Here is a 27,167-nt window from a genome sequence, read left to right as displayed (position 1 = left end):
GTATGCTCAATAATATACTGAAAATAAAGAACCTTTTTGTAGTCTGAAGATTTTATGGCCGTTCCTTTCACTTGGTAACTCAGCTGAAGTGTGCCAAAACCCATGATCAATCAGTATTTCATGAGACCTAAGTGGTGGGGTTTTTTTTGTTTTTTTGGCAAGAAAAGCACGTTTTGCGGGGATGTCCAGATATGTAGAGAGTGATTGTTGCCAAGAGTTACTTAACAGAGATGATTGCTAAGGTGAGAAAGAGAATTGGGCTACTCTAAGCTAAAATGTATAAATTTACTGAAAAAAGATTTCTAGGAAGGCTATGTACTTCTTATCTCCTTGTAAGTCTATTGTTTTATATTGCAATGTCATTCACATACATAAAATTCACCCTTTTATAGTGTACAATTCAGTGGTTTTTAGTATATTCACAAGGTTGTATAACTCATCACTGTCTAATTCCAGAACATTTTCATTAGCCTAAAGAGAAACCCCAGGGAATTCCCTGGTGGTCCAGTGGTTACAACTCGGCGCTTTCACTGCTGGGGTCGGGTTCAATCCCTGATCACGGAACTAAGGTCCTGCAAGCCATGCAGTGTGACCAAAAAAAGAAACCCCATACCCATTAGTACTCACTCCTCATTCCCATATCCCCCTCAGTCCCTGGTAACTACTAATCTACTTTCTGTTTGTATGGATTTGTCTATGCCGGACACTTCATATAGGTGGAATTACATAATATGTGATCTTCTGTGTCTGGCATCTTTCATTTAGCATACTTCTTTAAATATTTATTTATTTATTTGACTGTGCCAGGTCTTAGTTGTGGCATGTAGTATCTTTAGTTGCAGCATGTGGGCTCCTTTAGTTGCGACATGTGGGCTCTTAGTTGCAGCATGCAGGATCTAGTACCCTGACCAGGGATCAAACCTGGGCTCCCTGCACTGGGAGCGCAGAGTCTTAACCACTGGACCACCAGGGAAGTCCCAGCATACTGTTTTTGAAATTCATCCATGTTGTAGCACCTATGAGTATTTTATTCCTTTTTAAGGGGGAATAATATTCCATTGTATGGATATAGCACAGTTTATCCATTCATCAATTGATGGATATTTGAGTTTCACTTTTTGGCTACTATGAAATCAATTCATATGAATATCAGTACTGCTGTGAACATTCATGTACAAGTTTCTGTATGAACATATGTTTTCATTTTTCTTGGGTCTATACCTAGGAATGGAATTGCTGGGTCATATGGTCCTTAGTCTCTTTTTTTTTTTTTTTTTTTTTTGGGTACGCGGGCCTCTCACTGTTGTGGCCTCTCCCGTTGCGGAGCACAGGCTCCGGACGCGCAGGCTCAGCGGCCATGGCTCACGGGCCCAGCCGCTCCGCGGCATGTGGGATCTTCTCGGACCGGGGCACAAACCCGTGTCCCCTGCGTCGGCAGGCAGACTCTCAACCACTGTGCCACCAGGGAAGCCCTCCTTAGTCTCTTTCTAACCTTTGTTTCTTTGCCATCTCTCCAGGCTTTCTTCTTGTTGCCAGTCTCAACACTCCCACAGTGTTTTCTTTAGATTTTTAGAACATTTCACTTTCTTTAGTGATTAAAATGTGCATTTCAACCTCTTTCTGTATTGTCCCACTTGTTCATGTTACGATTTTTTAGGGAACGTTTATGACTTTCATACTGCGACCTCAAGTTTCTTTGAATTCAGTTCCAATGACATTTTTCAATAAACTTCAGCTACCCAGAGGGATGGCCAAACATTCCACTCTTTAGAGCTCATCATCATCATCTTGTGCCATTTCCAAAATCTTAAATTCACAACTTGCTTTCTTTGACAGTAACTTTTTCTCCTTTTTCACTCCCATTAAACTTACTCTTCGTGCCTATGATGAGCTCCATTTTCTCAGTGCCCCTGTATTTTCAGCTTATTAGTTAACTTGTCATAATTTGTCTTCTGATCTAGCTTGAACCATGGCAAACCATTTCAATTGTGCTTCCTCCATCACCCTTGACTTCTTAACTTTTTTGTTTAATCTCCTTGCAGTACCACTTCTCTAAGTAGCTTACATACTGTCTATTTTCTCCATTCTTTTTTTTTTTTTTTTTTTTTTTTTTTTTGGGGTACACGGGCTTCTCACTGTTGTGGCCTCTCCCGTTGCGGAGCACAGGCTCCGGATGCGCAGGCTCATTGGCCATGGTTCACGGGCCCAGCTGCTCTACAGCATGTGGGATCTTCCCGGACCGGAGCACGAACCTGTGTCCCCTGCATTGGCAGGCGGACTCTCAACCACTGCGCCATCAGGGAAGCCCCTATTTTCTCCATTCTTGAACCTGAGGATCCTAAGTCCTACGAAACAGTCAGTTGGTTTCACTGTAAATTCATGGTTTCCATGCTCAAGTCGGCACATTTTACTATTTTGTATTCCTTTCATATCAAAATGTCTTCTTTCATAACTACCTATTTCAAGGAATTTCTGCTCACATATCCTTGAGCCTCAATCTCACCATTATCTTTTTTCCTGCAGAAATTTTTTTTAGAGAAGATCTAAGCCAGCTAATGTGTCTGTCCTACACTTTTCTGTTTTTCCTCTTTTCTAGAAACTTCTTCAAGGCTAAGTCCTTTTCATACTTTATCACCTTCTCTTCACTACCTGTCCTTGGTTTTTCATTAATTGTTCCTTTTCTTGTCTCTTTAAAGCCCCTCTCTCTCTGTTCCTTTTCCCTACAAAGATTTTCTTGTTTAAAATTTCTTTTTAAAATAAACAACCCAATCTCGCTTCTACATAATACTACCTCCTCTTCACCAAACATGTATCAATAGATGACTTTACCCAGGATGTGTAATTCTCTGCCTCCCCGCCCCCGCCCCCCAGAAGATTGGAGTTTTATAGCAAACCGTATTGTACAGACCTGGCGCCCAGGGGCTAAACCCGGCTGGGTCCCCCACTTGTCCCCTGCTAGGTTGCCTCCTCACCATCCCCCCAAGTAGCCCCATCCTCAAGCCTTCCGAGATCCCCATGACACGCCCCCCCCAGCCTTTGATCTGCGCAGTCCCTTCCCCCATCCGCACAAGATCCCCCCTTCCCTACATGGTACAACCTGGTTCCCGTGGGAGGCCTGGGCTGAGGGGCAGGACTGGGCCACCAGGGATGTGTAATTCTTGAATATGCTATGCCTCCTTTACAGTTGGCTTTCAAACTCAATTCTTTTTGAAATTGTTTTCTCAAGCATTATCTAGTCACCAAATCCAGTTTTTTAGTTTTTATCCTTTTGGTTGCCTGTGGGATATAAACAGGTTATTTTAAACTTCAGGGCCTTTTGCTTAGAGGTACCTTTAAAATTCTTCTCAAGCTTCAGGCCTAACAAACCCAGATTTGCCACTTTATAAAAAGGAATCTGCTTCTCATATAAAAGAAGTTCATCACATTCTATTATAGCCTATAGAGATAACTAAAAGGGGCATGGCTCCCTCCAACGCGGTCACACCTAAGGGTAGAGCTAATTACATCTTGCATTAACTAAAGAATTATATTCTTTCCATATTCAGGTCCCAGGTCTGGTCCTCATTATTACAGCTTCAGGAACTGGATTTTAAGCAGTTCGATCAAGGTGATCTGGCACTGGAAGATTAATTCATTCTAAGCAAACTCACAAAAGCTTATTTATAAACCAGAATGTTTATTTCTTTGTATACAAGAAGGAATTAATACCTTAATATTGACTATGGGTATAAATACCTGCTATCCAGGACACTCTCCTAACTGGATCATGGTATTATGGATACCAAATAGAATTACAAAATGGTTAGTTTTTATGATTTAACATGAAAATAACTGAGTGCTTAAGGCTTCCTTACTGCAGAGGTATGGCTTAAACCCCAAATTCCTTGAATATGAGGAAAGCCCTGTTTCTTGTGTGACTTCAGCATGTGCATGATTCTGACCTACCAGTCTTGCCTAATGATGGATTGAGTTGGTCTGTTCCTTAAACATCGCATCCCCAGCTGCACCCTATTTGGCTGCCTGTCATATGCCAGTATTGCTCATGTCTTTTAGTTCCCCAACCGTCTTAGCCCTTTTCCTCTTATTTCATTCATGTCCTCTCTTCCCCTTCCGTTATCTCCAAGTATTTCCCTCACTTTCATCGCCCAGGCTGTCCTCCCCAGGGTCCCTTCTAACGCCAGTTCTGTCATCATTTACCTACTTTCACCTTTGCCTCGCCTACTTATCACCTCCTAGACTGTCACCCTCATCTCCTACCTGGCAGACTGACCCCACTGCCCAGACCGGAAAGGAAGCGTCGAATCGCCGTCAAGCCCGAACCTTCCCGGTTGAGGGGCTTCAGAGCCCACTCCCCGGCCCAGCCGAGGAGCTTGAAGAACCCTTCATCGCGCTCTTTGCACGGTCACCCCCTAACATTTTCACCCAATCCTACAAAACCACCACCACTTTTAGCCTCCCCGTGAGCACCAGAATCGCCTGTTGTCCTCAGTCGTGAAGAGCGGTCTCCAGGTGAAGGCAGAAAGGTGCTTCCTTACTTGAGAAGGCAGGTGTGTGCTGATGCTGGCGTCTGCGCGTCAGTGATCAGAACCTGAGCCAAGCCCCAGGCGAACTGGATGGGTGGTTGGCGCTAAGCCAATCAGAGATCTCGATGACAGAACCCAGCCAATCAGAACACGGGAGGGTCGGCGCACTCGGGGGCGGGCCCGGACGGGTGAGGATCCGCCCCTTGCAGCTTGGTGGCCAACGCCTTGGCCCAGGGCTAGCTAGAGCCGAGCAGGTTCACGGACTCCAGGGACCCGGCGCTTTAGGAGCTGGGAGGCGGTGCCCTAGCACCCCAGCTAACTTCCCTACAGGCCTTGGCCTTAACAGGTATTGGTGCCTGCCGTGGACGCATTTAGACTCCGGTCTTTTCTCTCTGGAGACTTTGTGCCTATGGTTGGGGACAGAGTGAGGTCGTTGCCTTGACGACGACAGCATGCGGGCCGCGGTCCTCCTGAGTGTGAACTTGCGGTGGGTTGAGGCCAGTCTGCCTCCCTGTCTGCTTCACCTGGGAAGACTGTGTCTGCGGAAGAAATCGCGACAGCAGTAGAATTGCTAGTTTGCTAGTCAGCATCTTTTAGACCTGAGAACGAGATGCATTTTACCTCAATTTTATTTCCAAGTTGAAAACCTTTGGGTATTTCCACGCCAAAGGATTTAAAAGGAACAGTAAGTATAATACTTTTGAAAGCTTCTATTATCTCGTTCTTTTATCTATAAAAGATTTCAACCTGTCTTTAACAAAATAAAAACTAGCAATTTTTTATTATCTAAATTATTAGTATGAGAACCATATGCTTCCATGGCACATGTCCAGATCTACCGCATTGCCAATTGGCCAGGTTTCCTTTTAGTTTGTATAACCCTTAACATTCCCAAGTAGAAGGCATGAGAAGTTATGGTTTATGAGTAACTGTTTCAGGAAACAAGAGGCTTTTTAAGCCTTGATACTTCTAAAGTATTTGTGGGAAGTGCCACTTGAAAAAACACGTGTGTTCAGTGTGCTGTGACCAAATGTGCAGTTGGTGGGAGAATACAATTGTAGTCAACGTACAGAATGTTAGCTTGTGACATGCTTCAGAACCTCTTAGACATGCTTAAGGTAATTTTAACTGTGTTCACTTTGCATTTCCAAATATTGAGGACACTAATTGCAAATGCTTTAAAATGATCCAGGTTATAGATTCCAGCTATTTTTGTCCTTGGTATAATAAGCCTAAAGTCTAGTCCTTAATAAAATATGCTGTTTTAGTGGAAGGAAAAAGAAATTAAAGGAAAGAGAGAATTACATTGAGAATTTTTTTTCAAGCACTGACATTTTATTTAAAAATAGTTAATAGAGGTTAAATGGAAGTTAAAATGTCAAATGTATAGAAAGTTAGTGTCAGAGACACTGTTCTGTAAACAGTTTATAGTAGAACCTACTATCAAAGCTGGTAGTAAAATAATGAAGTAATTGGGTTGGTGTTGACTGGGATTTATTTATTTTCTCCCTCCCGAAGATCAGTCTTCTGACTTTCCATGTATATATACTATATATATATATAACTATATATATATTATCTATATAATAATTATATATATATATCCCCTAAATTGTCAAATGTAAACTGTTGAAAATGTATTGTATACATCGGATTATCACAATTTGCTAGAACAAAGAGGATATTTGTTTTGTCTTTGTCATCAGTGTACCAATAGGGAAGCAAGGAAAACATCACAATTCACAATCTGCGTAAATTAATTTTAGATTGCTGTAGGTACACTACTAATGTTATAGGTAAGAATTTTTTTTCTTACCAAGTTTTATGAATGAGTGTTTTTATATTGTCAGGTTAAAAAAAAATTCAATTATGAATCATCATTTGAATGTATAGTTACCAATAGACTACTTTTTTCCCCAAAAAACTTTTAGAACCATGTTGGGATTAACAGAAATATTGTTTATTCTTTGCTTCTGGAATTTAATTTCAAAATCAGATTGTAAAAATAAATTTAACTTTGAAGTTGTAGTTTATTAGCTTTTATATTTCATGGCGATCAAAACTTATGAAGTAAAATCTAACCGTATCTGGGCTGAAAAGTTTCTTGCTATACCAAAATATGTAGTGGAATGATTGCTGGTCCTTCACCAATTATTAGTAACGTAAGAAAGATTTTTTTTTTTTTTTTTTTTTGCGGTACGCAAGCATGTGGGATCTTCTTGGACCGGGGCACGAACCCGTGTCCCCTGCATCGGCAGGCAGACTCTCAATCACTGCGCCACCAGGGAAGCCCAAGAAAGATTTTGTTAGGATTGCCTTCATCCAGAAAATGTCATATAATGGGCTGTAAAAGAATTCTAAACACAAAATTCAAATAATCATACTTATAGTGATTAAAAAGATTTTTGAAATACTGTATTTGGTATACTAACATTTAATTATTAAAAATCTGCTTACATACTGTGATGTCATTGCTGTTATTTTATATGTTCAATATAGGAATTTAATTACTATGGTAATAAAAGTAAACAAAAATAGTTGATCAGAAGTTGTTAGTGTTACTTGGTAATATTTTTCCCAATAGACTAGAAAGCGCATAAAGATCCTCAACTTTGATCTTTTAGACCTGATGTAAAAAAATAAATTTTATCTTCACTGTAACCAAATTCACTTGTGCCTTTTTTACCTTAAAGTGAAAAGAAATTGTGTTTTTCTAAAGTAAACTGTTATTGTTTTGTATAATAGTTCAAGTATTGCTTTATCTTAATTAAAAATATATTGAAATTTCATTAACATGACATTTAGTAATTTAAATTTGAAGTTAATGGCTTCAATTCCATTTGCCTTGTCTATTATGAAATGTATGTGAATATTTTGAAAACATAACTTAGATGCAGAAACATTACACAGGACAGCCATAGATGCAGTGTCTGCTCTAATATGGAAAACAGGTGTGGAAGAATTAATTTGGGAGGGTGAAGGAAATTAATATACTCAACATAATTAACTCTATGTTTTGGTTTCCACAGCAAGAAGAATTCCTACTGGTTTTTAATTAAAATGGAAAAATATGAGAACCTAGGATTGGTTGGAGAAGGGAGCTATGGAATGGTGATGAAGTGTAGGAATAAAGATAGTGGAAGAATTGTAGCCATCAAGAAGTTCTTAGAAAGTGATGATGACAAAATGGTTAAAAAAATTGCTATGCGAGAAATCAAGTTACTAAAGGTAAGTTATCACATATATTGAATTGAAAAAAAAATGAGTTTTTTCTTGAGTGACAGTAATTTTTTTTAATGCTGTTTTTATATTTGTTTTATTTACATAACTTGGTTTAAAGTATAAATTTCTTCCTTTTTGGCAGTAAACAACAAGATTACATATACATATTCATTTATCTCATGAATATAAACATGATTTTAAAATTATTTGTTGCTTCTCTCTTATCTGCCTATCTATCTATCTATTTACCAACAACTGTGTTGGGGGTCTCTAAGACCACACCAAGGTTTTGTTTGTTTATTTGTTTTGTTTTGTTTTTTTAATAAATTTGTTTTATTTATTTATTTTTTTGGCGGTATTGGGTCTTCGTTGCTGTGCACAGGCTTTCTCTTGTTGTGGCGAGCGGGGGCTACTCTTCATCGCAGTGCGTGCTCTTCTCATGGCGGTGGCTTCTCTTGCTGTGGAGCACAGGCTCTAGGCGCGCGGGCTTCAGTAGTTGTGGCACGCAGGCTCAGTCGTTGTGGCTCACGGGCTCTAGAACACAGCCTCAGTAGTTGTGGTGCACGGGCTTAGTTGCTCTGCAACTGGCATGTGGGATCTTCCTGGACCAGGGCTCGAACCCATGTCCCTTGTGTCCTGTGGGGGCGTGAGCAGTGGTTGGCCAGGAGGGTGGGGTCGGGTTACAGGAGCACTTTCGACATCAAGAGCCTGGCCCTGGGACTTCCCTGGCGGTCCAGTGGTTAAGACTCTGCGCTTCCACGCCGCCTGCGCAGCCAGTCGAGCCGGGAGGTCTGAGCTGGCGGTACAGGCTGGCGGGCCACCCCAAGGTTTGATGATTCACTAGGAGGACTCACAGCACGCAGCAAACAGTTGTACTCTTGGCTATGGTTTATTACAGAGAAAAGATATAAAGGAAAATCAGCAAAGGGAAAAGGCCCATGGGGTGAATTCCAGAGGAAACCTGTCACTTTTCTTCCAGTGGATTAACACAGGATGCCCTTACTTCCTCCAGCAATCAGTTATGACAACACGTGTGAAATATTGTCTACCAAGGAAATTCATTAGAGACTCAGTGCCCAGAATTCTCCTGGGGCCTTATCACGGAGGTACCCCCTGCCTGGCTCGTAACAAAATCCCAGACTCTCAGAAGAAATGCGGGTATTCAGCATAAACCATATTGTTTGCCCAGTGAGCCACTTTATCAGTTCTGGAAATGAAGGAACACTTCTGAAATCCAAGTACCCAGGTAGCGAACAAGGGCTCACTTTGCAAGCCAACTTTCTAGGGATAAAAGTCTCAGACCTGCTATGTTAACTACTTCCCACCACCAACCCCCCATCAGTCTAACCTGAAGTTTATCAATTTTATTTATCTTTAGAAAGAACCAATGTTTGGCTTTGTTGATCTTCCCTGTTGTGTATTTCTTTTCTATTTCATTAATTTTTGTTTTTAGTATTTCATACCTTCTACTTATTTGGGGTTTATTTTATAGTTCTTTTTCCTAAACTTCTGAGTTATATACTTACTTCTTTAATTTCTAGTTTTTTTTTTCCTCATATATGCATTTAAGGTTATAACTTTCCTTCTAAGAACAGCTTGATATGTATCCTAGAAATTTTGATTAGCAGTTCAAAATATTTTCTCATTTTCCTTAATTGCCAAACATGTGGAAAATGTCTAGGTTTTTCTCCTTGGTTATTTACTTTTGACCCAATTACCCTGTGATCTGAGTATACGCTATGTAAGATTTTATTCCTTCAAATAAATACCTAATATTTATCTTTTCCACTATTTATCAATTATTCCTGAGTTTCTTTCTTTTTTAAAAAAAAATTATTTATTTATTTTTGGCTGCGTTGGGTCTTTGTTGCTGCACGTGGGCTTTTCTCTAGTTGCGGCGAGTGGGGGCTACTCTTTTTTGCAGTGCGCAGGCCTCTCATCGCGGTGGCTTCTCTTGTTGCAGAGCCTGGGCTCTAGGCGCACGGGCTTCAGTAGTTGTGGCTTGCGGGCTCTAGAGCGCGGGCTCATTACTTGTGACGTGGGTTCAGTAGTTGTGGCTCATGGGCTCTAGTGCGCAGGCTCAGTAGTTGTGGCGCACGGTCTTAGTTGCTCCATGGCATGTGGGATCTTCCCGGACCAGGGCTTGAACCCGTGTCCACTGCATTGGTAGGCGGATTCTTAACCACTGTGCCACCAGGGAAGCCCCTGCCATATTTTTACATATCCGTTGGATTCCTCTTACCCCTCTTAGGGATTAACTACCTTTACTAGTTAACACTGATCTACATTAAATTTTCCCTGTCCTGGCACAGGCACATTACCAGGCCAGGGCCTCCTCAGTAAGTTCAAAGTACTTGCTTAGAGTGTCTTGTTTTCTGTGTTCTTCATTATTATTTATATTGGATATTGTGTCTGGAAATTTATTTGTAGAGATGTTTTGAGGCTAAGATAGATAAAAGTTACTTTCTTCCAGAGAGGATATTCAGTTGCTTCTGCCAGGTGCATGGGGATGCTCCCAGTCTAGTATGTTAATCCAAATTCAAGGTACAGGTGATGTGAAGCCTGGACTGGTTCATTTCCATTCATTTTCACTGGGGAAGGTTTAGTCCTTAGGGTCCCAGCTTAAACTGGAGGTGTTTTCTGAAAGACCCCACCTTTGCAAGGCATTTACACTTGACTCTTCCTTCCGTCTTAGTCCCAAGAGGACACAAAAATCTAACCTCAGTTACTAGATTACTTCATAGCAAAATCAGCTTTGAGTCCTGAGATTAATTCTCTGAGTTCTCCTGTTATTGATTTTGACCCAGTAATTCCTTGCTATCATCTTTGGTCTATTTCTATATGCTTAAGAAGATTTTCAGTCCTTGTTCTCTTCCCTTTTTGGTTTTTGAGCGTTCTACTCAGATATCCTCTAGCTCAGAGATTCTTTCATCAGCTGTGTCCAGTCTACCAATAAGCCAATCAAAGGCATTCTTATCTTGTTACAGTGCTTTTGTTTTTTAAATTTTTTAAATTTTTATTTATTTATTTGACTGCACTGGGTCTTAGTTGAGGCACGAGAGCTCTTAGTTGCCACATGCGGGCTCCTTAGTTGTGGCATGCAGGATCTAGTTCCCTGACCAGAGATCAAACCTGGGCCGCCTGCATTGGGAGCGCAGATTCTTAACCACTGGACCACCAGGGAAGTCCCTGGTTTTTGTCTTTTTAATCTCCAGCATTTGTTTTGATTCTTTTTTTTTTTTTTTTTTTGCGGTACGCGGGCCTCCCACTGTTGTGGCCTCTCCTGTTGCGGAGCACAGGCTCCGGACGTGCAGGCTCAGCGGCCATGGCTCACGGGCCCAGCTGCTCCGTGGCATGTGGGATCCTCCCGCACCGGGGCACGAACCCGTGTCCCCTTCATCGGCAAGCGGACTCTCAACAACTGTGCCACCAGGGAAGCCCTGTTTTGATTCTTTATTAGGATTTCCATCTCTCTGCTTACATTGCCCATCTGTTCTTGCATGCTGTGTGCTTTACCCATTAGAGCCCTAAGCATATTAATCATAGTTGTTTTAAATTCTTGGTCTGATAATTCCTACACCCCTGCCATGTCTGCTTCTGATGATTTTTCTGTGTCTTCAAATAGTGGTTTTTGTCTTTTGGTATGCCTTGTAATTTTTTTCTTCAGAGCTGGGCATGATGTACCAGGTAAAAGGAAGTGCTGTAAATAGGCTTTTAGTAATGTGGTGGTGAGGTTGGAGGAAGGGAAGTGTTCTGTAGTGCCATGATTAGGTCTCAGTCTTTCAGTGAGCCTATGCTGCTAGCCTGTGAACTTTACAAGTGTTCTTCAGGGTTTTTGTCCCCTCCTTAGGTGGGCTAGGATGGCTACAGTAGGCTGGAGTTGGCTATCTCCCTTCCTCAGCTGGTTAGGCTCTGCTTAACTGGTTCCCCCCAAGGGCAGGCCTTGTTAAGGACAGAGTGCTGTGGCATTTTTCCAAATGGTTCCTTTATTCCTCTCCCTGTGAAAGCTGAAGGAGATTCTTCTCTGAAATTTACTATCGGAACTTGGCTGAGCGCCTAGAAATAACATCTTACAGTGTTATGTGGATGCCCCTGTGACAGGGTTTCCCTGAAGTTTTTAACTCTAAGGCTTGGCCACATTGAGCTTCCGGTAACTTATCCATTGCAGTTCAGGTTTTCCTACCTTGGCATTGGTTCCCACAGAGCTTTGCCCTCGTGAGTCTCTGTTCCAGGAAGCAGAGACTCCCTGTGTTTGCTGGTTTGTCTCTCCAATCTTGGACCCGGTGGTTTGAGATGTCCTCATAAGAGATGAGATGTCCTCTCATCTCTTATGAATCCAAAAAGAGTTGTTGATTTTTTAGTCTACTCAGTTTTTTACTTGTTAGGATGGAGTGGAGACTTCCAAGCTCCTTACCTGTGGAAAAGGAAACTGGAAGTCTACATACCTTTTATTATTTTATTATGTTTTAATTTCTTGGCCGCGAGGCTTGCAGAATCTTAGTTCCTCGACCAGGGATTGAACCTGGGCCCTCAGCAGTGAAAGTGTGGAGTCCTAACCACTGGACTGCCAGGGAATTCTCTACATACCTATTAAAATTTAAGTTTACTAGAAGTTTGTGTGTGTGTGTGTGTGTGTGTGTGTGTGTGTGTGTACTTATAATAAAAAACCAAGTGAAACAATAGGCCATTAGACTAAGGTGGCTCTAATATCTTGGCACCCTGTGTAAATAAATCAAAGGAAACCTAAGTCAGACTCAATTCCTGTAAATGCTCAAGGTTAAGACATTGTAAGTTAAGCACAACCAGTCACAGTCAACTAGACTTTCCCAAGTAAAGCAACCACTTAAGCTGGAACCAACCAATCAAATAATTTACTTGTTTTGCTTCCATGTGTGCTCTATAAAAGCCTTTCCCTTAGCTTCTTTTTTTTCTTTTTAAAATAAATTTATTTATTTTTGGCTGCGTTGGGTCTTCCTTGCTGCGCACGGGCTTTCTCTAGTTGTGGCGAGCGGGGGCTACTCTTCATTGTGGCAGGCAGGCTTCTCATTGCGGTGGCTTCTCTTGTTGCGGAGCACAAGCTCTAGGTACGCGGGCTTCAGTTGTTGCAGCGCGAGGGCTCAGTAGTTGTGGCTTACAGGCTCTAGAGTGCAGGCTCAGTAATGGTGACACAGGGACTTAGTTGCTCTGCGGCATGTGGGATCTTCCTGGACCAGGGCTCAAAACCGTGTTCCCTGCATTGACAGGTGGATTCTTTTTTTTTTTTTTTTTTTTTTTTTAAGATGTTGGGGGTAGGAGTTTATTAATTAATTTATTTTTGCTGGGTTGGGTCTTCGTTTCTGTGCGAGGGCTTTCTTTAGTCGTGGCAAGCGGGGGGCCACTCTTCATCACGGTGCGCAGGCCTCTCACTATCGCGGCCTTTCTTGCTGCGGAGCACAGGCTCCAGACGCGCAGGCTCAGTAGGTGTGGCTCACGGGCCCAGCCGCTCCGCGGCATGTGGGATCCTCCCGGACCGGGGCACGAACCCGTGTCCCCTGCATCGGCAGGCGGACTCTCAACCACTGCGCCACCAGGGAAGCCCGACAGGTGGATTCTTAACCACTGTACCACCAGGGAAACCCTTTCCCTTAGCTTCTACCAGTAGAATGTTCCTAACCTCTTTCAGTATCGTGCTGCCCAGTTCAAATCAATGTTTGCTCAAATAAACTCTTGTCAATTTTAGCATGTTTATCTTTTAACACACTGATACAAATTTTATTTATCTACTTATTTTAATTTTTGAAAAGGTAACATATGAATATGCTATAAAATTAAAATACATTTCCCTGCCACCTTTGTGTACCAGCTATTTAGTTATACCTTCCATAAGCAACTGTATCCATCAAAGGAATTCTGGTGTGTGTACATATATCAAGCGTCAGCATATTCTACACACTGACCTGCATCTTGCCTTGTTTCCACTTAATGTAGCTTAGTGATTATTGCATACCTGTGGACATAAAACTGCCTTGTTCTTTTTTTTTTTTTTTTTTGCGGTACGCAAGCATGTGGTATCTTCCTGGACCGGGGCACGAACCCGCGTCCCCTGCATCGGCAGGCGGACTCTCAACCACTGCGCCACCAGGGAAGCCCTGCCTTGTTCTTTTTAACTGCTGCATTTTATTTCATTGTATGGATATGCGTTAATTCACTTAATATATTTGGAAAGTGCTTTGTGATCCAACCTGGAATCTTTTGTTTTAATAGCTAAGTTTAGCCCATTTATAGTTATGATGTAACATAAGTTTGGTCTTAGTTTTCCTTTTTTTCCCCCTCTAGAGTCAGAATGGCTTAGTGGTTGAGAATAAGAAATCTAAATATTTTGTATGCAAGCCAGCTGCAGGTCTGGGTGTGTTTATAAGGCAGATGTTCTGGACATGAAGGAAGAACTAAACAAAACTGAAATCTTTTCAGGAAAAGACAGAGGCTACAATTCCTGGGTTCTAATCCTCCTCTACCAGTTATTGCTGTGTGACCTTGACCAAGTTACTTAACCTCTATGTGCTTTAGTTTCCTCATCTGTAAAACAGGATAAGAATTGCAACTATTTTATAGGATTTTTGTGCTTAAGGTAATGGAACATAGTAAGCACTATGTAAGGGTTAGTTATTATTATTTATAATATTATGTATTTTATTACTACTTTAAAAATATTTTTCTATATAGTCTACTTTTTTAAAAAAATTTATTTTTGGCTGTGTTGGGTCTTTGTTGCTGCTGAGCACAGGCTTTTTCTAGTTGTGGTGAGCGGAGGCTACTCTTCGTTGCCGTGTGCAGACTTCTCATTGCGGTGGCTTCTCTTGTTGTGGTGCACGGGCTCTAGGCACGTGGGCTTCGGTAGTTGTGGCACAAGGGGTCAGTAGTTGTGCCTCGTGGGCTCTAGAGCACAGGCTCAGTAGCTGTGGCACACGGACTTAGTTGCTCTGTGGCATGTAGGATCTTCCCGGACCAGGGCTCGAACCTGTGTCCCCTGCATTGGCAGGTGGATTCTTAACCACTCTGACACCAGGGAAGAAGTCCCTAATTACTTTTTAAACATTGGATGTGTTTCCTTTGGTAATTTGGAAAGGTTTTTTTTTTCTTATAAATGAAAATCTTTATTTCTTATTTTAATCTACAATGATTTCCCTGAGTCTTCAGAAGATTAACTTTTACATAAAATATTAAATAGCAATTATAAATTATACTTTGTTGGAAAGGTTTTATTTTGTACTTTTTGTTACCTTTATAACTATAGAGTTATATAATATAGTTAATCCTTTGTAAAGTAATTATTATATTTCTGTTTCCTCCTCTCTCCCATTCATCCACCATCTGAAGAAGCTATCTTCTTTATCTTAGTGCTTACCATTAAACCTGTAAATATAATTAGACCTTATAATTAAACATTTCAGGTTAAAAGTATAATTCTGTCCCATTGACAAGGAAATCCACATACATACTCTTTTTTTTTTCATACTCTTATTTTGTTTGCATCTTCTCTTCTTTCTCCTAAGTTTGTTGCTAGTATCATTTGTACATTGTTAGGTTTTAAATATTCACTTTCTATTTTGTAACTATGATACCCACATTTGTATAACACTTAGTCCTGCACTAATGGATTTACTGCTCACGTTCAGAATATTTTCTCTGCTGTCTTTTCCTTGAATGACAATTTTTTGGGGTATAAATATTCTTTCCTTGAGGATTTTGAGGACTGTATTCTAGTAGTTTCCTCCTCTTTAAAAAAGAGGCAATGGCGAATTTCCTGGCGATCCGGTGGTTAGGACTCTGTGGTTTCACTGCCGAGGGCTCAGGTTCGATCCCTGCTCGGGTAACTAAGATCCCGCAAGCTGCGTGGTGTGGCCAAAAAAAAAAAAAAAGAGGCAACATTTCCTGGTGAGTGTTCATCTGCCATTTGTGTTTCCTTCTCTTTTCTTATAGTATCTTTGAATAGAGACTGGATCGGTTCCTTTTTGATTGTTTCTTATCTTGTAACAAAGTGAGCCCCTCCTGGACCGCTATTTGTAGGAGGTTCATTTTCAGGAAAACCTGTGGTCTTGTTCCAGGCTAGCAGGAATCCACCGTGGTTCACAACGATTTTCCTTACAACGCAAGCCTGAGTGTGGGATTGACTTATGTTATCCTTACTTTCTCTGAAACTTGTAGTTGCAGATTTGTTCATAATGAATTGTTTTGCCTTCCACTTGGCTTCACTGACAGATTGTTTCCAGCAAATGAGTTCCTATGTGATTATTCAGACGCCCTCTCCTCCTGTTCCCTGGTGCCATTCAGTTCTAGGGATGGTTTCACTGACAGTCTATGAACCCTGTTCTCATTATACCAAAGAAGGTTTTTTGTTTTTGTTGTTTTTCTTTTCAGGGTATGTCACCAACTTTGGAAAACTCTGCTCTGCCAGCTTTGTAGCCACAGATGATCTCTTGGTATCTTCCTAGACTCCTGTTTGACCTTCACAGTGCCACCTCGTTTGCTGTGGGTAGGGGTCATAAATCCTTCTTAGTTTCATCAAAGATGGAGCTACATTTCTTTTTCTCATTGGCTTTGTTGTGTTCTCTGAGAGGAGAATAGAGCAGTATGGTCTTTTTGACTCTAATTTAAAAACCAGGGCTTCCCTGGTGGCGCAGTGGTTGAGAGTCCGCCTGCCGATGCAGGGGACATGGGTTCGTGTCCCGGTCCGGGAGGATCCCACGTGCCGTGAAGCGGCTGGGCCCGTGAGCTGTGGCCGCTGGGCCTGCACCTCCGGAGCCTGTGCTCCGCAGTGGGAGAGGCCACAGTGGTGAGAGGCCCGCATACCACACACACACACAAAAAACCAAAATATAGTTTCACAATTTATACCGTTTATGCATTTTATTTATGTTTCTCTTATGCTAAGATCTCTTTTAGACTGTGACTAATTACTAGTAGTTTGATCTTGTAAAAACTATTTTGTATTTTTCTTTTTATAATAGCAACTGAGGCATGAAAATCTCGTGAATCTGTTGGAAGTGTGTAAGAAAAAAAAGCGATGGTACCTAGTCTTTGAATTTGTTGACCATACAGTTCTTGATGACTTGGAGCTCTTTCCAAATGGACTAGACTACCAACTAGCTCAAAAGTATTTGTTTCAGATTATCAATGGAATTGGATTTTGTCACAGTCACAATGTAAGTGTTTAGATTAAACAATTATTTAAAAAGTTGAAAATTTAGAAGAGTGTACAATGGACACCCATATACCCACCGCTGAATTCTATACTTGTTAACACTTTGCTATATTTGTTTTATGACATATTTATTTATCTGTTCATCCATTTATCTACTTATTAATTTGTCTTATTTATGCATTTTTTAAAGTAAGTTGCAGACTTCAACTCTAAATACTTCAGCTCTGCATGTCATTAACTAGAGTTTGCAGAGTTTTTTTTTTTTTTTGAGGTAACATTTACTGAGTGAAATGCACAAACTTTAAGTAATGAGTTTTGGCAGATACATACAGGTAAGAATCCATTTATTTGTTAGTTCAGATTCTCTTGCCTAGTTGTGAAATATGAAAATCCCTGCTATTACTCTGTTGTCTATCACAACAATTTTATATCCTTTGAGAATCATATAAAAGCAACTCTAGGGGACTTCCCTGGTGACGCAGTGGTTAAGAATCCACCTGCTGGGCTTCCCTGGTGGCGCAGTGGTTGAGAGTCCACCTGCCGACGCGGGGTACGCGGGTTCATGCCCCGGTCTGGGAAGATCCCACATGCCGCAGAGCGGCTGGGCCCGTGAGCCATGGCCACTGAGCCTGCGCGTCCGGAGCCTGTGCTCCGCAATGCGAGAGGCCACAACAGTGAGAGGCCTGCGTACCGCAAAAAAAAAAAAAAAAAAAAAAAAAAAAAAAAGAATCCACCTGCTAATGCAGGGGACACAGGTTCGAGCCCTGGTCCAGGAAGATCCCACATGCCGCGAAGCAACTAAGCCCACGTGCCACAACTACTGAAGCCTGCGCTCTAGAGCCCATGCTCCGCAACAAAAGAAGCCACCACAATGAGAAGCCTGCGCACCACAACGAAGAGTAGCCCCTGCTCGCCGCAACTAGAGAAAGCCCGTGTGCAGCAACGAAGACCCAATGCAGTCAAAACTAACTAACTTAATTAATTAATTAATTTTTAAAAAAGAAAAGCAGTTCTAGGTAAAATGACACAAAGTATAAAATAACTAACACAGTGATTCTGCCAGTTTTACAAAATATTTTAAATGACATTTTTTTGTGTGATTATAAAAGTAACAAATGCTAATGATAGAAGCGGGGCTGGCCCTGTGACCTTTACCATGGGTGTCTAGGAAGTAATAGAAATTGGTAGCTTATGCAAAATACTCAGCAATGCCAATTAGGATGCTGGTCCTCTGAGTTTACAATAAATATATTTTTTAAAATTTCAAAATACAGTTTACTTATATTAGAGAACTAGGCCTAATAATTTGTTTTGCCCAGCTCTAGAATTTTTAACATTGTCTGCCAGTGTCCTGTTTTCTCCTTCCATAGTCTCTCTTTTAGAAATCATAACCAACTGACCTTGTTTTAGCCTCTTTACATTTATAATTGCTTGATGAGTGCCTCCAATCGGGTACTCAGAAATCCACTTGAAAGCCTATATGATAAAACTAAACTAATTATTCTTTTTTTAAAAAATTTATTTATTTATTTATTTTTGGCTGTGTTGGGTCTTCGTTTCTGTGCGAGGGCTTTCTCTAGTTGTGGCAAGCGGGGGCCAGTCTTCATCGCGGTGCGCGGGCCTCTATCGTGGCCTCTCTTGTTGAGGAGCACAGGCTCCAGACGCGCAGGCTCAGCAGTTGTGGCTCACGGGCCCAGTTGCTCTGCGGCATGTGGGATCTTCCCAGACCAGGGCTCGAACCCATGTCCCCAGCATTAGCAGGCAGATTTCTCAACCACTGCGCCACCAGGGAAGCCCTAAACTAATTATTCTTAATCAAACCTAACTTTTTCCAGACTTTTCTGTTTTTGGTAATGGACCCACTGTTCTTTTAGATTCCCAGGTTTAAGTAAAATATCTGAGATTACTTCCTAAATTCTGTTGATTCTTGATTTAAAATATTTCTACACTGCACCTCGTCCTTTCCATTCCTTTGAGCACCAGACTAGTTTAGGCCCTTATCACCTCCTAGTTGTCCCACTGCTCTTCTCCCCACTTCTAGTCCCCCTCTCTGCTTTACCTTGTTCATGGCCAACATCTTCTTTAAACACCTTGTTGGTCATGTCACTTCCATGGGTTCCCATGGCCCTGACACAAGCTCAGACTTCCCAGAGTGGCAGTTGAGGCAAAACCTAGTACATAGCCTCTACTCCAGAAAAAGCATTTCCCCAGCATTTCCTGATCTATTCCCATCTTCACTCTTTTGCTCTTTTTGTTACCCTCACTTGGATTGCCCTTTCATTTCTACATTTATCCGGGTCATACTAGTGTTAAAGACCTGTCTTAGAGCCCACCCTTTTCCACAAAAATTTTCCCTGACCAGCCCAGTCTTCAATGACAGCTTTACTCTCTTAGTCTTGAGAGCAGTCCTTATCAGAGCAATTGATTTGGTAATTAATAATATATATTTCATCCAATATCTTTGATCGTTTAAATAAAATTTTAAGCATAAATGTTCTTTTTTTCCCAACTAGGTCCCAGGTTCTTTAAAGCCACGAACAGTTTTATAGGCTTTTATTTGTACTTATTATAGGGACAAAAACAGTGCCCTGCATATGACAGGTGCTCAAAAATAATTAGTTTGCTTAACTTGATGTGCCAGTATATTTCATACTCTGCTTTTTGTCTTAGATCATACACAGAGATATAAAGCCAGAGAATATATTAGTCTCCCAGTCTGGTGTTGTCAAGTTATGTGATTTTGGATTTGCGCGGACACTGGCAGCTCCTGGGGAGGTTTATACTGATTATGTGGCAACCCGATGGTACAGAGCTCCAGAACTATTGGTTGGTGATGTCAAGTATGGCAAGTAAGACATGAGCAAGGTGGGCGGTGGGGAGGGCAGATTTAACTCTCTTTTCTTGATAAAATGGAACATGTTTTTAATATGATGAAAGATCCCTCTAACACGGAAAGGAAGTTTTCAGTTCAGAGAACTTTATAAAGTTATTTGTAAACATTTTTGGTGCTTCCCCTTTGAACATTCTTGTGAAACAAGTTGGTGTGAGTATAATTATTTTAAAGGTAGGGAAATCAAGGTAAGTGGTCTGTTTTTAATAGTAAGTTATAAATAGGTATGTTTCTCACTTGTAAAGAGAGGTAACATTGACCGGGTAAGTCTGACACTTGCAATGAGGCAAAGTAACGTGGGCAAGGGTGAGGGTAGAAATGGAACTGAGTGAGTAGTTTCAAAAACATAAATCGTCTTCATAAATGAATTCTTCAAAGAAGAAGGGATTGGAAGTTTTACTGATTTTGATAGAAATTGTTCTAAAATATTTTTTGCAATTTCTCTGCTTTCAGAGTACAATTCATTTCATATTTTCTTAATTACTCTGAGCTCTCGTTTTACCGCCATACTGTCACTTTTGTACCATGTTATAATTCCACTATGACCTTAAGCAATTTCAAGGTAGTTGTCCCTATGGTAATGATGCCGGAATATTCTTTAAGTTTTCGTCACCGATTTTTAAGACAGTTTTTCTATTTCCCCCTGTTAGCTTTCAGTTCTCCTTGTTGTTTGTGTTCGCAACTTCCTTGTCAAAATTATGTGTGAACAAAAAATGAATAGCCACTGAATGGAAACCCAAAAGGCTTATTTTCAGAATAAAGTATACTTAACAACTGTTTTGAGCCTTCGGAAGTCTTTTCCCTCATGTCACATGATTGAAGTTTCTGGAAATTTGATTTATGTAAAATTGGAAATTAACACTTTAAGTTTATAGGGAAATGTATTTTGTAGAGTAATCTAAGGCTTACTACTATGTTTTTCAGTACCAAGAATACCAAATAGTAATATGCAGAACAGATTCAGTCATAGTAAGCATGGTAAGATGCCAGGTTTTATACCACATTGCTTTTCTTTCAGGGCTGTTGATGTGTGGGCCATTGGCTGTCTGGTAACTGAAATGCTCATGGGGGAACCCCTTTTTCCTGGAGATTCTGATATCGATCAGCTATATCATATTATGGTGTGTTTGGGTAAGATTATACGTCTGCATTTTGAATTTTAGTGATTTTTCCCCTATGTTTTTGTTTGTTTATATTTATTTTACAAGCTGTTGGTACATTAAAGATGATACATGTTTTGAATGGGTGTAGGGAGCAAGTAGAAAAAACTCATCTATCTCTCTCTTTATATATATATTCAGTCATTCTCAGTCTGGCTTTTGTCTATCTGACATATTGTCCTAATCATGCTCTCACCTGCCCTCCTGCCAACTCCCCCGCTAAAGAAAAAAGCAAACATTGTACATTCTCTCTGCACTTTTGCGTTCAATAAATCACATGTAAAGAGAATACAAATGATCATATCATCTTTGGGTCAGCAAGCATTTGTGTTATATATCTATTACCCTCTTTCTCCTCTTCAAACTGAGAGACACAGGGACTTCCAAAGTAATTTTTTTTTTTTTTTTTTTTGCGGTACGCGGGTCTCTCACCGTTGTGGCTTCTCCCGTTGCGGAGCACAGGCTCCGGACGCACAGGCTCAGCGGCCATGGCTCACAGGCCCAGCCGCTCCGCGGCATGTGGGATCTTGCCGGACCGGGGCACGAACCCGTGTCCCCTGCATCGGCAGGCGGACTCTCAACCACTGTGCCACCAGGGAAGCCCCTTCCAAAGTAATTTAATCTTGCTGCAGTTCTGACTTTTGTTGCTAGTGCTTTGGACAGAATTTCAAAGCTAGACTATCAAAGTCATCTTACATTTGTTGAAATATCAACTTTCTGTTGGGTGATGAAGTTTGTAAAATAGAAATAATGGGTAATTACTTGAGGGTTAGTTAACTCTTAGATTTTAGTTTCCAGGTTAGAAGTTCAATAAACAATACAATGGTTTCTTATAGCAGAATTTTCATATATATTTTATATTAGGTTAGGTACTAAAGTTGAGAGAAAAGATGAAAGTGATCAAATCAGCCCTTAGATACAGATACACTGGGCAAAAATTAAATTCTTAAAGGGTGGAACTTATTTATCTAGATTAGATTCTGACCATATGACTATTAATATTTTCATCTTTGGTCAGCACTTTATGCTTTGTAGTTAGAAATGCAGTGCTGGTACTTATATTTAAGAAATTATACAATGTTCTTTACCTGTGCTTTTCCTATACTCCCTTGCATCTTCAGTTCTATGTACAGTAGCATGTGAACTTTTGTGAATGAGTATGTTGAGATAAGAATGTTAATTTCTTTTGCGTTGACTTATGTCAAAGCCACCTAAAGACTGCCAGGCGCCACCACAATAAGAACACTGTGTGTTCAGTTGTTTTTGCATGCGGAGAGAGTCCCCGCTCTACAAGCTGTGTTACACTCATCTCTACTCCACACCACCTGTCCCATGATGCGTAATGACAGAGATGTGTGCCATTCTCACTGCCAGGTAATCTCATTCCAAGACATCAGGAGCTGTTTTATAAAAATCCTGTGTTTGCTGGAGTAAGGTTGCCTGAAATCAAAGAAACGGTTCCTCTTGAAAGACGCTATCCCAGGCTCCCTGAAGTTGTGATAGATTTAGCAAAGGTAATCGTACTTTTTCTTTGCACTTTCTGACAGGGAATTTACATTATGGAGATTTGATTTTCTCTTCGTTTTTTCTTGTCCAGTTGATCTTTTAGGACAACAGTTTCCTCTGATGATTTAAATTTTTGTACATTTTAAGAGTTTTATTTGGTGAGCGTGGGGATGGAGGGACTTTAGAGATAAAGACCTGAAAATTTTGCTTGTTTTAAGAAACCCATTTCATATTATGTGGCAAGTCTTAAGTGTGAAAACATTCTCATAATGACATGTTTTTAATGTTTAACATTTAAAATGCAAGCCTTGTGTAAGTGGAAAAGAGAAGAAAAATAGGGTAAGAAAATAAAAAGAAGGGTAGAGAAGCAGGAAAATATTAAAGTCTAAGGCATAGGACCATGGCCTGTAGTGTATTGTTAAAAAGGGGCTTTTGCTTAACCGCTAGATACACTGAAGCTAATTTTTAAATGATCATCACCTTTGCCTTGTATTTGATTGAGGAAGACTTTAGGGAGATTCTCACTGGATCAAATGGTCTCTAAAAGTGGACCTTTTGGAATTATTCGCTCAAAAATTTCTTATTAGTTAGGATTGTCCAAAAGTGTTGATAAACTAAGTATCTCTAAAAGAGCAGGGTCACAACATTTACCCAAGATATTTTTTGCTTTTTTACTTCTTTAAATAACTCATTTAAAAAAAGCTTAGTAAGCTTATAACTAATTATAACAAGTTCTTAGAATAATACATTGTTATTTTGCTACATAGTCTAGCAGATACAAATATTTTTCATTGAGACAAGCTTTATGATCTGTCTGTGAAGAGATCTAAAGGGAATAAAGGTAAAACAATATTGTGCAACTTATATCCCTTATGGTAGAATCATATAACTTTTTAAACATTTTATTATAAGAAATCTCAAACATAGAAAAGAAAGTAGAAAAAGCAGTGGTGTAATGAACCCTCACGAGCTAGTCATTAGCTACAACAATTAACAATATTTGGAAAATATTTCATCTATCCTGTCCACACACTCAGCGACTTTTTTTTTTTGGAGTATTTTGAAGCAAATTCCAGATATTATATTATTTCACTTATAAATGCCTTAATTATTTGCAGAATTTTCTTGTTCATTTAAAGCTACTTATTGATAAGTCCCTTCTGTTCTTACTGGCAGTGAGTGGTTCCAGTGAATCAGAACAAGATATAATAAAATCTATAATAAAATGAAAGAACATAGATAAAATAAAATCATCTATGTCAAGTATCTAGCACAGTAATAAGCACAGAGTAGGTTCTTTCCCTTCCATTCTGTAAGTACTTTAAATTTTAAAAATTCACAAAAATTCTTTAGTATTGTAAAATATCTAATCAGTGCTCAAAATTTCATTAATTTTCTCATAATTTCTTTTTATACTTTGAATTAGGATCCACATGAAGACTAGAGTTCTCAATTGGTTGATATGTCTTTTAAGATTCCTAATTTACAAGCTCTTCTTCATCTCTTTGTTTTTTGTTTAAACCTTGCCATTTATCTGTTAAAGAAAATAGGTTGTTTGTCCCTTAGAATTTTCCACATAATGTAATTTAATATGTTCCTTTGTGTCCTGTATTTTGTATAAACTCACAGCAGAGCTAGAGCTCAGTCAGAATCAGGTTGATCTTTTGGCAAGACTACTTCATAAGAGGTTTGTATATTTCTGTCCAGAGACACTGAATGTCTGGTGTTCTTTCTTTTTGTGATATTAGCAATCATTGGTAGTCATTGTCTAGATTTGTGCTTTATTATTTATCATTTATTATAGATGTTTAAAATTCATTGACTGTGAAAAGGAATTTTCTATATTTAGAAATGTAAACGTAGGCAGTTTTTCTTTGATATGAACTGTATGTATTCCTTGGTTTCCCAGAAATGCTTACATATTGACCCAGACAAAAGGCCCTTCTGTGCTGAGCTCCTGCACCATGATTTCTTTCATATGGATGGATTTGCTGAGAGGTATTGTACTGTGTTTTCTAGGTCATACCAACCTAGAGTTAAAGTAAGGCCCCCATAACAGTACATAACTGTAACAAACAGTATTTCTCTTATTACTCTACCCACCTACTATTACAGGAGCTCAAATATTTACCACCCTACCTCCATTCACCCTTAGCAATAATGTATTCCTAAGAGTGGTCCCCTGCATTCAGTAAATTAGGGCTCTTGGTTTTCACGAAGCAGTTCCTTCATGCTTTCTTTCTGTCTCCCCCTGGTGACATCTACCGCTCAGGTCACTGATTTCTGTGTTGCTACCAGCTGTGTGATGCCATCATCTTGGGTGCTGATGCATTTGCAATGGTGCCATCTCGTGTTGCTGCTGAACTCATACCACACCCAGTCCTATGACACTGCTGACACTGCTGATGTGCTGGAGACCTTGATGTGCCAAACCTGTAGGTGCCAGAGCGGCTGGCATGGTCTCCTGTGCTGTTCCAGCTGCTGGCATCAGTGCAGCTGACAAAACAGAAAGTAGTGAGATGAGTGGCAATGACATTGCTTTATATTTTTGCAAATCTATTTACACTCTAGCTGAATAAAAGATAGCTGGGTTCTCATATTTATTTGCTTCTGCATTCGATTAGTTGTGATATGTTGTTTTGGTTGAAATAAGTGGAGAAACTCTGGCCTCATACAAATATGTAATTGGAAAATGGAAGAGTATTTTAATAGCCCTTTTAGATTACTAAAAGGGTATTCTTCTTTGATTCTATACCAAAACTGACAGTGGTAGTTTCTTTAACGTTGCCTACATTGTGGAATCTGAAACCATACCAATGAACTTCTTATCCCGTTACATTAAAATCCACTTGTCTAACTTGCACTTTGTTTGTTTTTTTTTTTGTTTGTTTTTTTGCGGTACGCGGGCCTGTCACTGTTGTGGCCTCTCCCGTTTCGGAGCACAGGCTCCGGACGCGCAGGCTCAGCGGCCATGGCTCACGGGCCCAGCCGCTCCGCGGCACGTGGGATCTTCCCGGACCAGGACGCGAACCCGTGTCCCTTGCATCGGCAGGCAGACTCTCAACCACTGCGCCACCAGGGAAGCCCCTTGCACTTTGAATTGACCTTTTACCCACGCGTGCTTTTGTAGCATGATGCATTAGTCATTTGGAAAATATTGTTTTGCTAAGTTATGCAGAGCTTTAGAATGTTGATATTTCATTATACAATATCAAAAAGTTATATTCTCTCTCATCAGAAAAGTCTGTAGTATTAGGAATCTGCTAAGTTCATGGTAGTGGAGACAAGTTGAACAGAATTCTAATTTTGCATAAAAATTTGAATTTTATCATTGATGCAAATATTATCAGTTGTTTTCCTTGAAGTAACAATCTCTTTTGTTCATTTTTTTAAAAGAAAATATCTGCTGAATACCACAAGTCTGAATAATAATAATAATATTTTTTTCTGTCAGTCTTTCAAGTAATAATGTCCCATGAAAAAAGTGGCTAGTTTAGCTTGTATCTCAACCAGTTAAAGTGCTTTTCTTCAGACAACCACTACACTTTGATTTGTAGCAGATGTACTTTATGCTAATTCCTATTTTGTCACACAGAATGTGGAAAAAGATATGTTCAGGGTTTAGATTTAATTAAATAAATATATATATGTTTTACTGCCCATCAGGGACATTTCGTTAAACAAAACTACCCCCCACCCCTTTAACCTGAGAATGTGGGTGGCTAGAAGGATACAATAACTGCTAGTAAAGTTTGGGTGCCACTGCTTCAATTCTTGGTAAGCCACCTGCAATTTACCCCCACTGCTTTTTTATACCATCAGTGCAAATGTCAACATGGGTGAAAAAGAAGTCGCCTTCGTAATAAGATAAGAGCTTGACCTCGTGAACCTCCTGAAATGTTCTCAGGGATTCCCAGTTCTGCAGACCTACCTCTCATTCTCTTGTTTTGACATAACACAGTTGAGTTTTAATACTCAATTTTTAAAAATAAATATCTTGAAAACCATTTTGTTTTCTAGAATTTTATCTGTCTCATACAATCTTATTTTATTGACACATGTAATTTTATTGTAGGTTTTCTCAGGAACCTGCAGTTTAAAGTACAGAAAGATGCCAAGAAACATTTCTTTATCTAAAAACCCCAAAACAGAAAGAAGGAAAAGGAAAAAGCATGATTCCTTGGGTGAAGAGAGAAAAACACGTGTGGTACAGGTAAATTTCCATGTTTTAATGTGTATATAAATTTTAAATTTAATATATCCTTAATTTGGGGGGGGGTGGGGGGGCGAGGGAATAATGAAGAGTCTTAAAAGTTTCCTGGAGTGGCTAACAAGTTAACTTTTAGCTTACTTGTCAAATGTATCTTTTCTGTAGACCATTACCTGTTTAAAAAAAATCTTAGCATATCATGTACTGAATGGCCTACTGTGTGCCATTCTGTGCAATAGGGCTTGTCAGGAAATCACTCTCATCCAAGAGCATTTAGACACATGTGTGCACACCCACATGCAAACACATGGACACAAACACATGCACACACCATTTTTTTGCCTTAAATGATAGGAAAGAAAAATGTAATTTTTAGAATTTTATATAAAGTAGAGCATTTAAAATTGGATTATTTAAATTTAAATTTATTTATTTATTTAAATTTATTTATTTATATAAATATTTATTTATTTAT

The 27,167-nt window shown here is 39.9% G+C and overlaps 1 protein-coding gene across 7 annotated transcripts in view; it reads left to right on the top strand.

Annotated features, from left to right (window-relative positions):
* The first annotated feature begins 4,713 nt into the window (after positions 1-4,713).
* The window catches only part of CDKL2 (cyclin dependent kinase like 2), a 37,291-nt gene continuing 14,837 nt past the window's right edge, over positions 4,714-27,167 (top strand). For 5 of the 7 annotated variants that reach the window (XR_004350095.1, XM_032633405.1, XM_032633403.1 and 2 more), the window contains exons 1-7: positions 4,784-5,208; positions 7,553-7,751; positions 16,733-16,927; positions 19,597-19,775; positions 20,835-20,947; positions 22,351-22,490; positions 26,558-26,695. Coding sequence is in view for 6 of the 7 variants with exons in the window: in XM_032633405.1 (XP_032489296.1) it covers positions 7,584-7,751; positions 16,733-16,927; positions 19,597-19,775; positions 20,835-20,947; positions 22,351-22,490; positions 26,558-26,695 (933 nt within the window). In the remaining variant the exon portion in view is untranslated. Of the gene's footprint in view, positions 5,209-7,552; positions 7,752-16,732; positions 16,928-19,596; positions 19,776-20,834; positions 20,948-22,350; positions 22,491-24,391; positions 24,481-26,557; positions 26,696-27,167 lie in introns of those variants that run through there. The other 2 variants (XM_032633409.1, XM_032633406.1) reach the window with 2 other exon arrangements.

Source organism: Phocoena sinus, chromosome 5, assembly GCF_008692025.1.
Source record: "Phocoena sinus isolate mPhoSin1 chromosome 5, mPhoSin1.pri, whole genome shotgun sequence".
Lineage (NCBI taxonomy): Eukaryota > Metazoa > Chordata > Mammalia > Artiodactyla > Phocoenidae > Phocoena > Phocoena sinus.
This window is presented reverse-complemented; position numbering and strand designations above follow the sequence as displayed.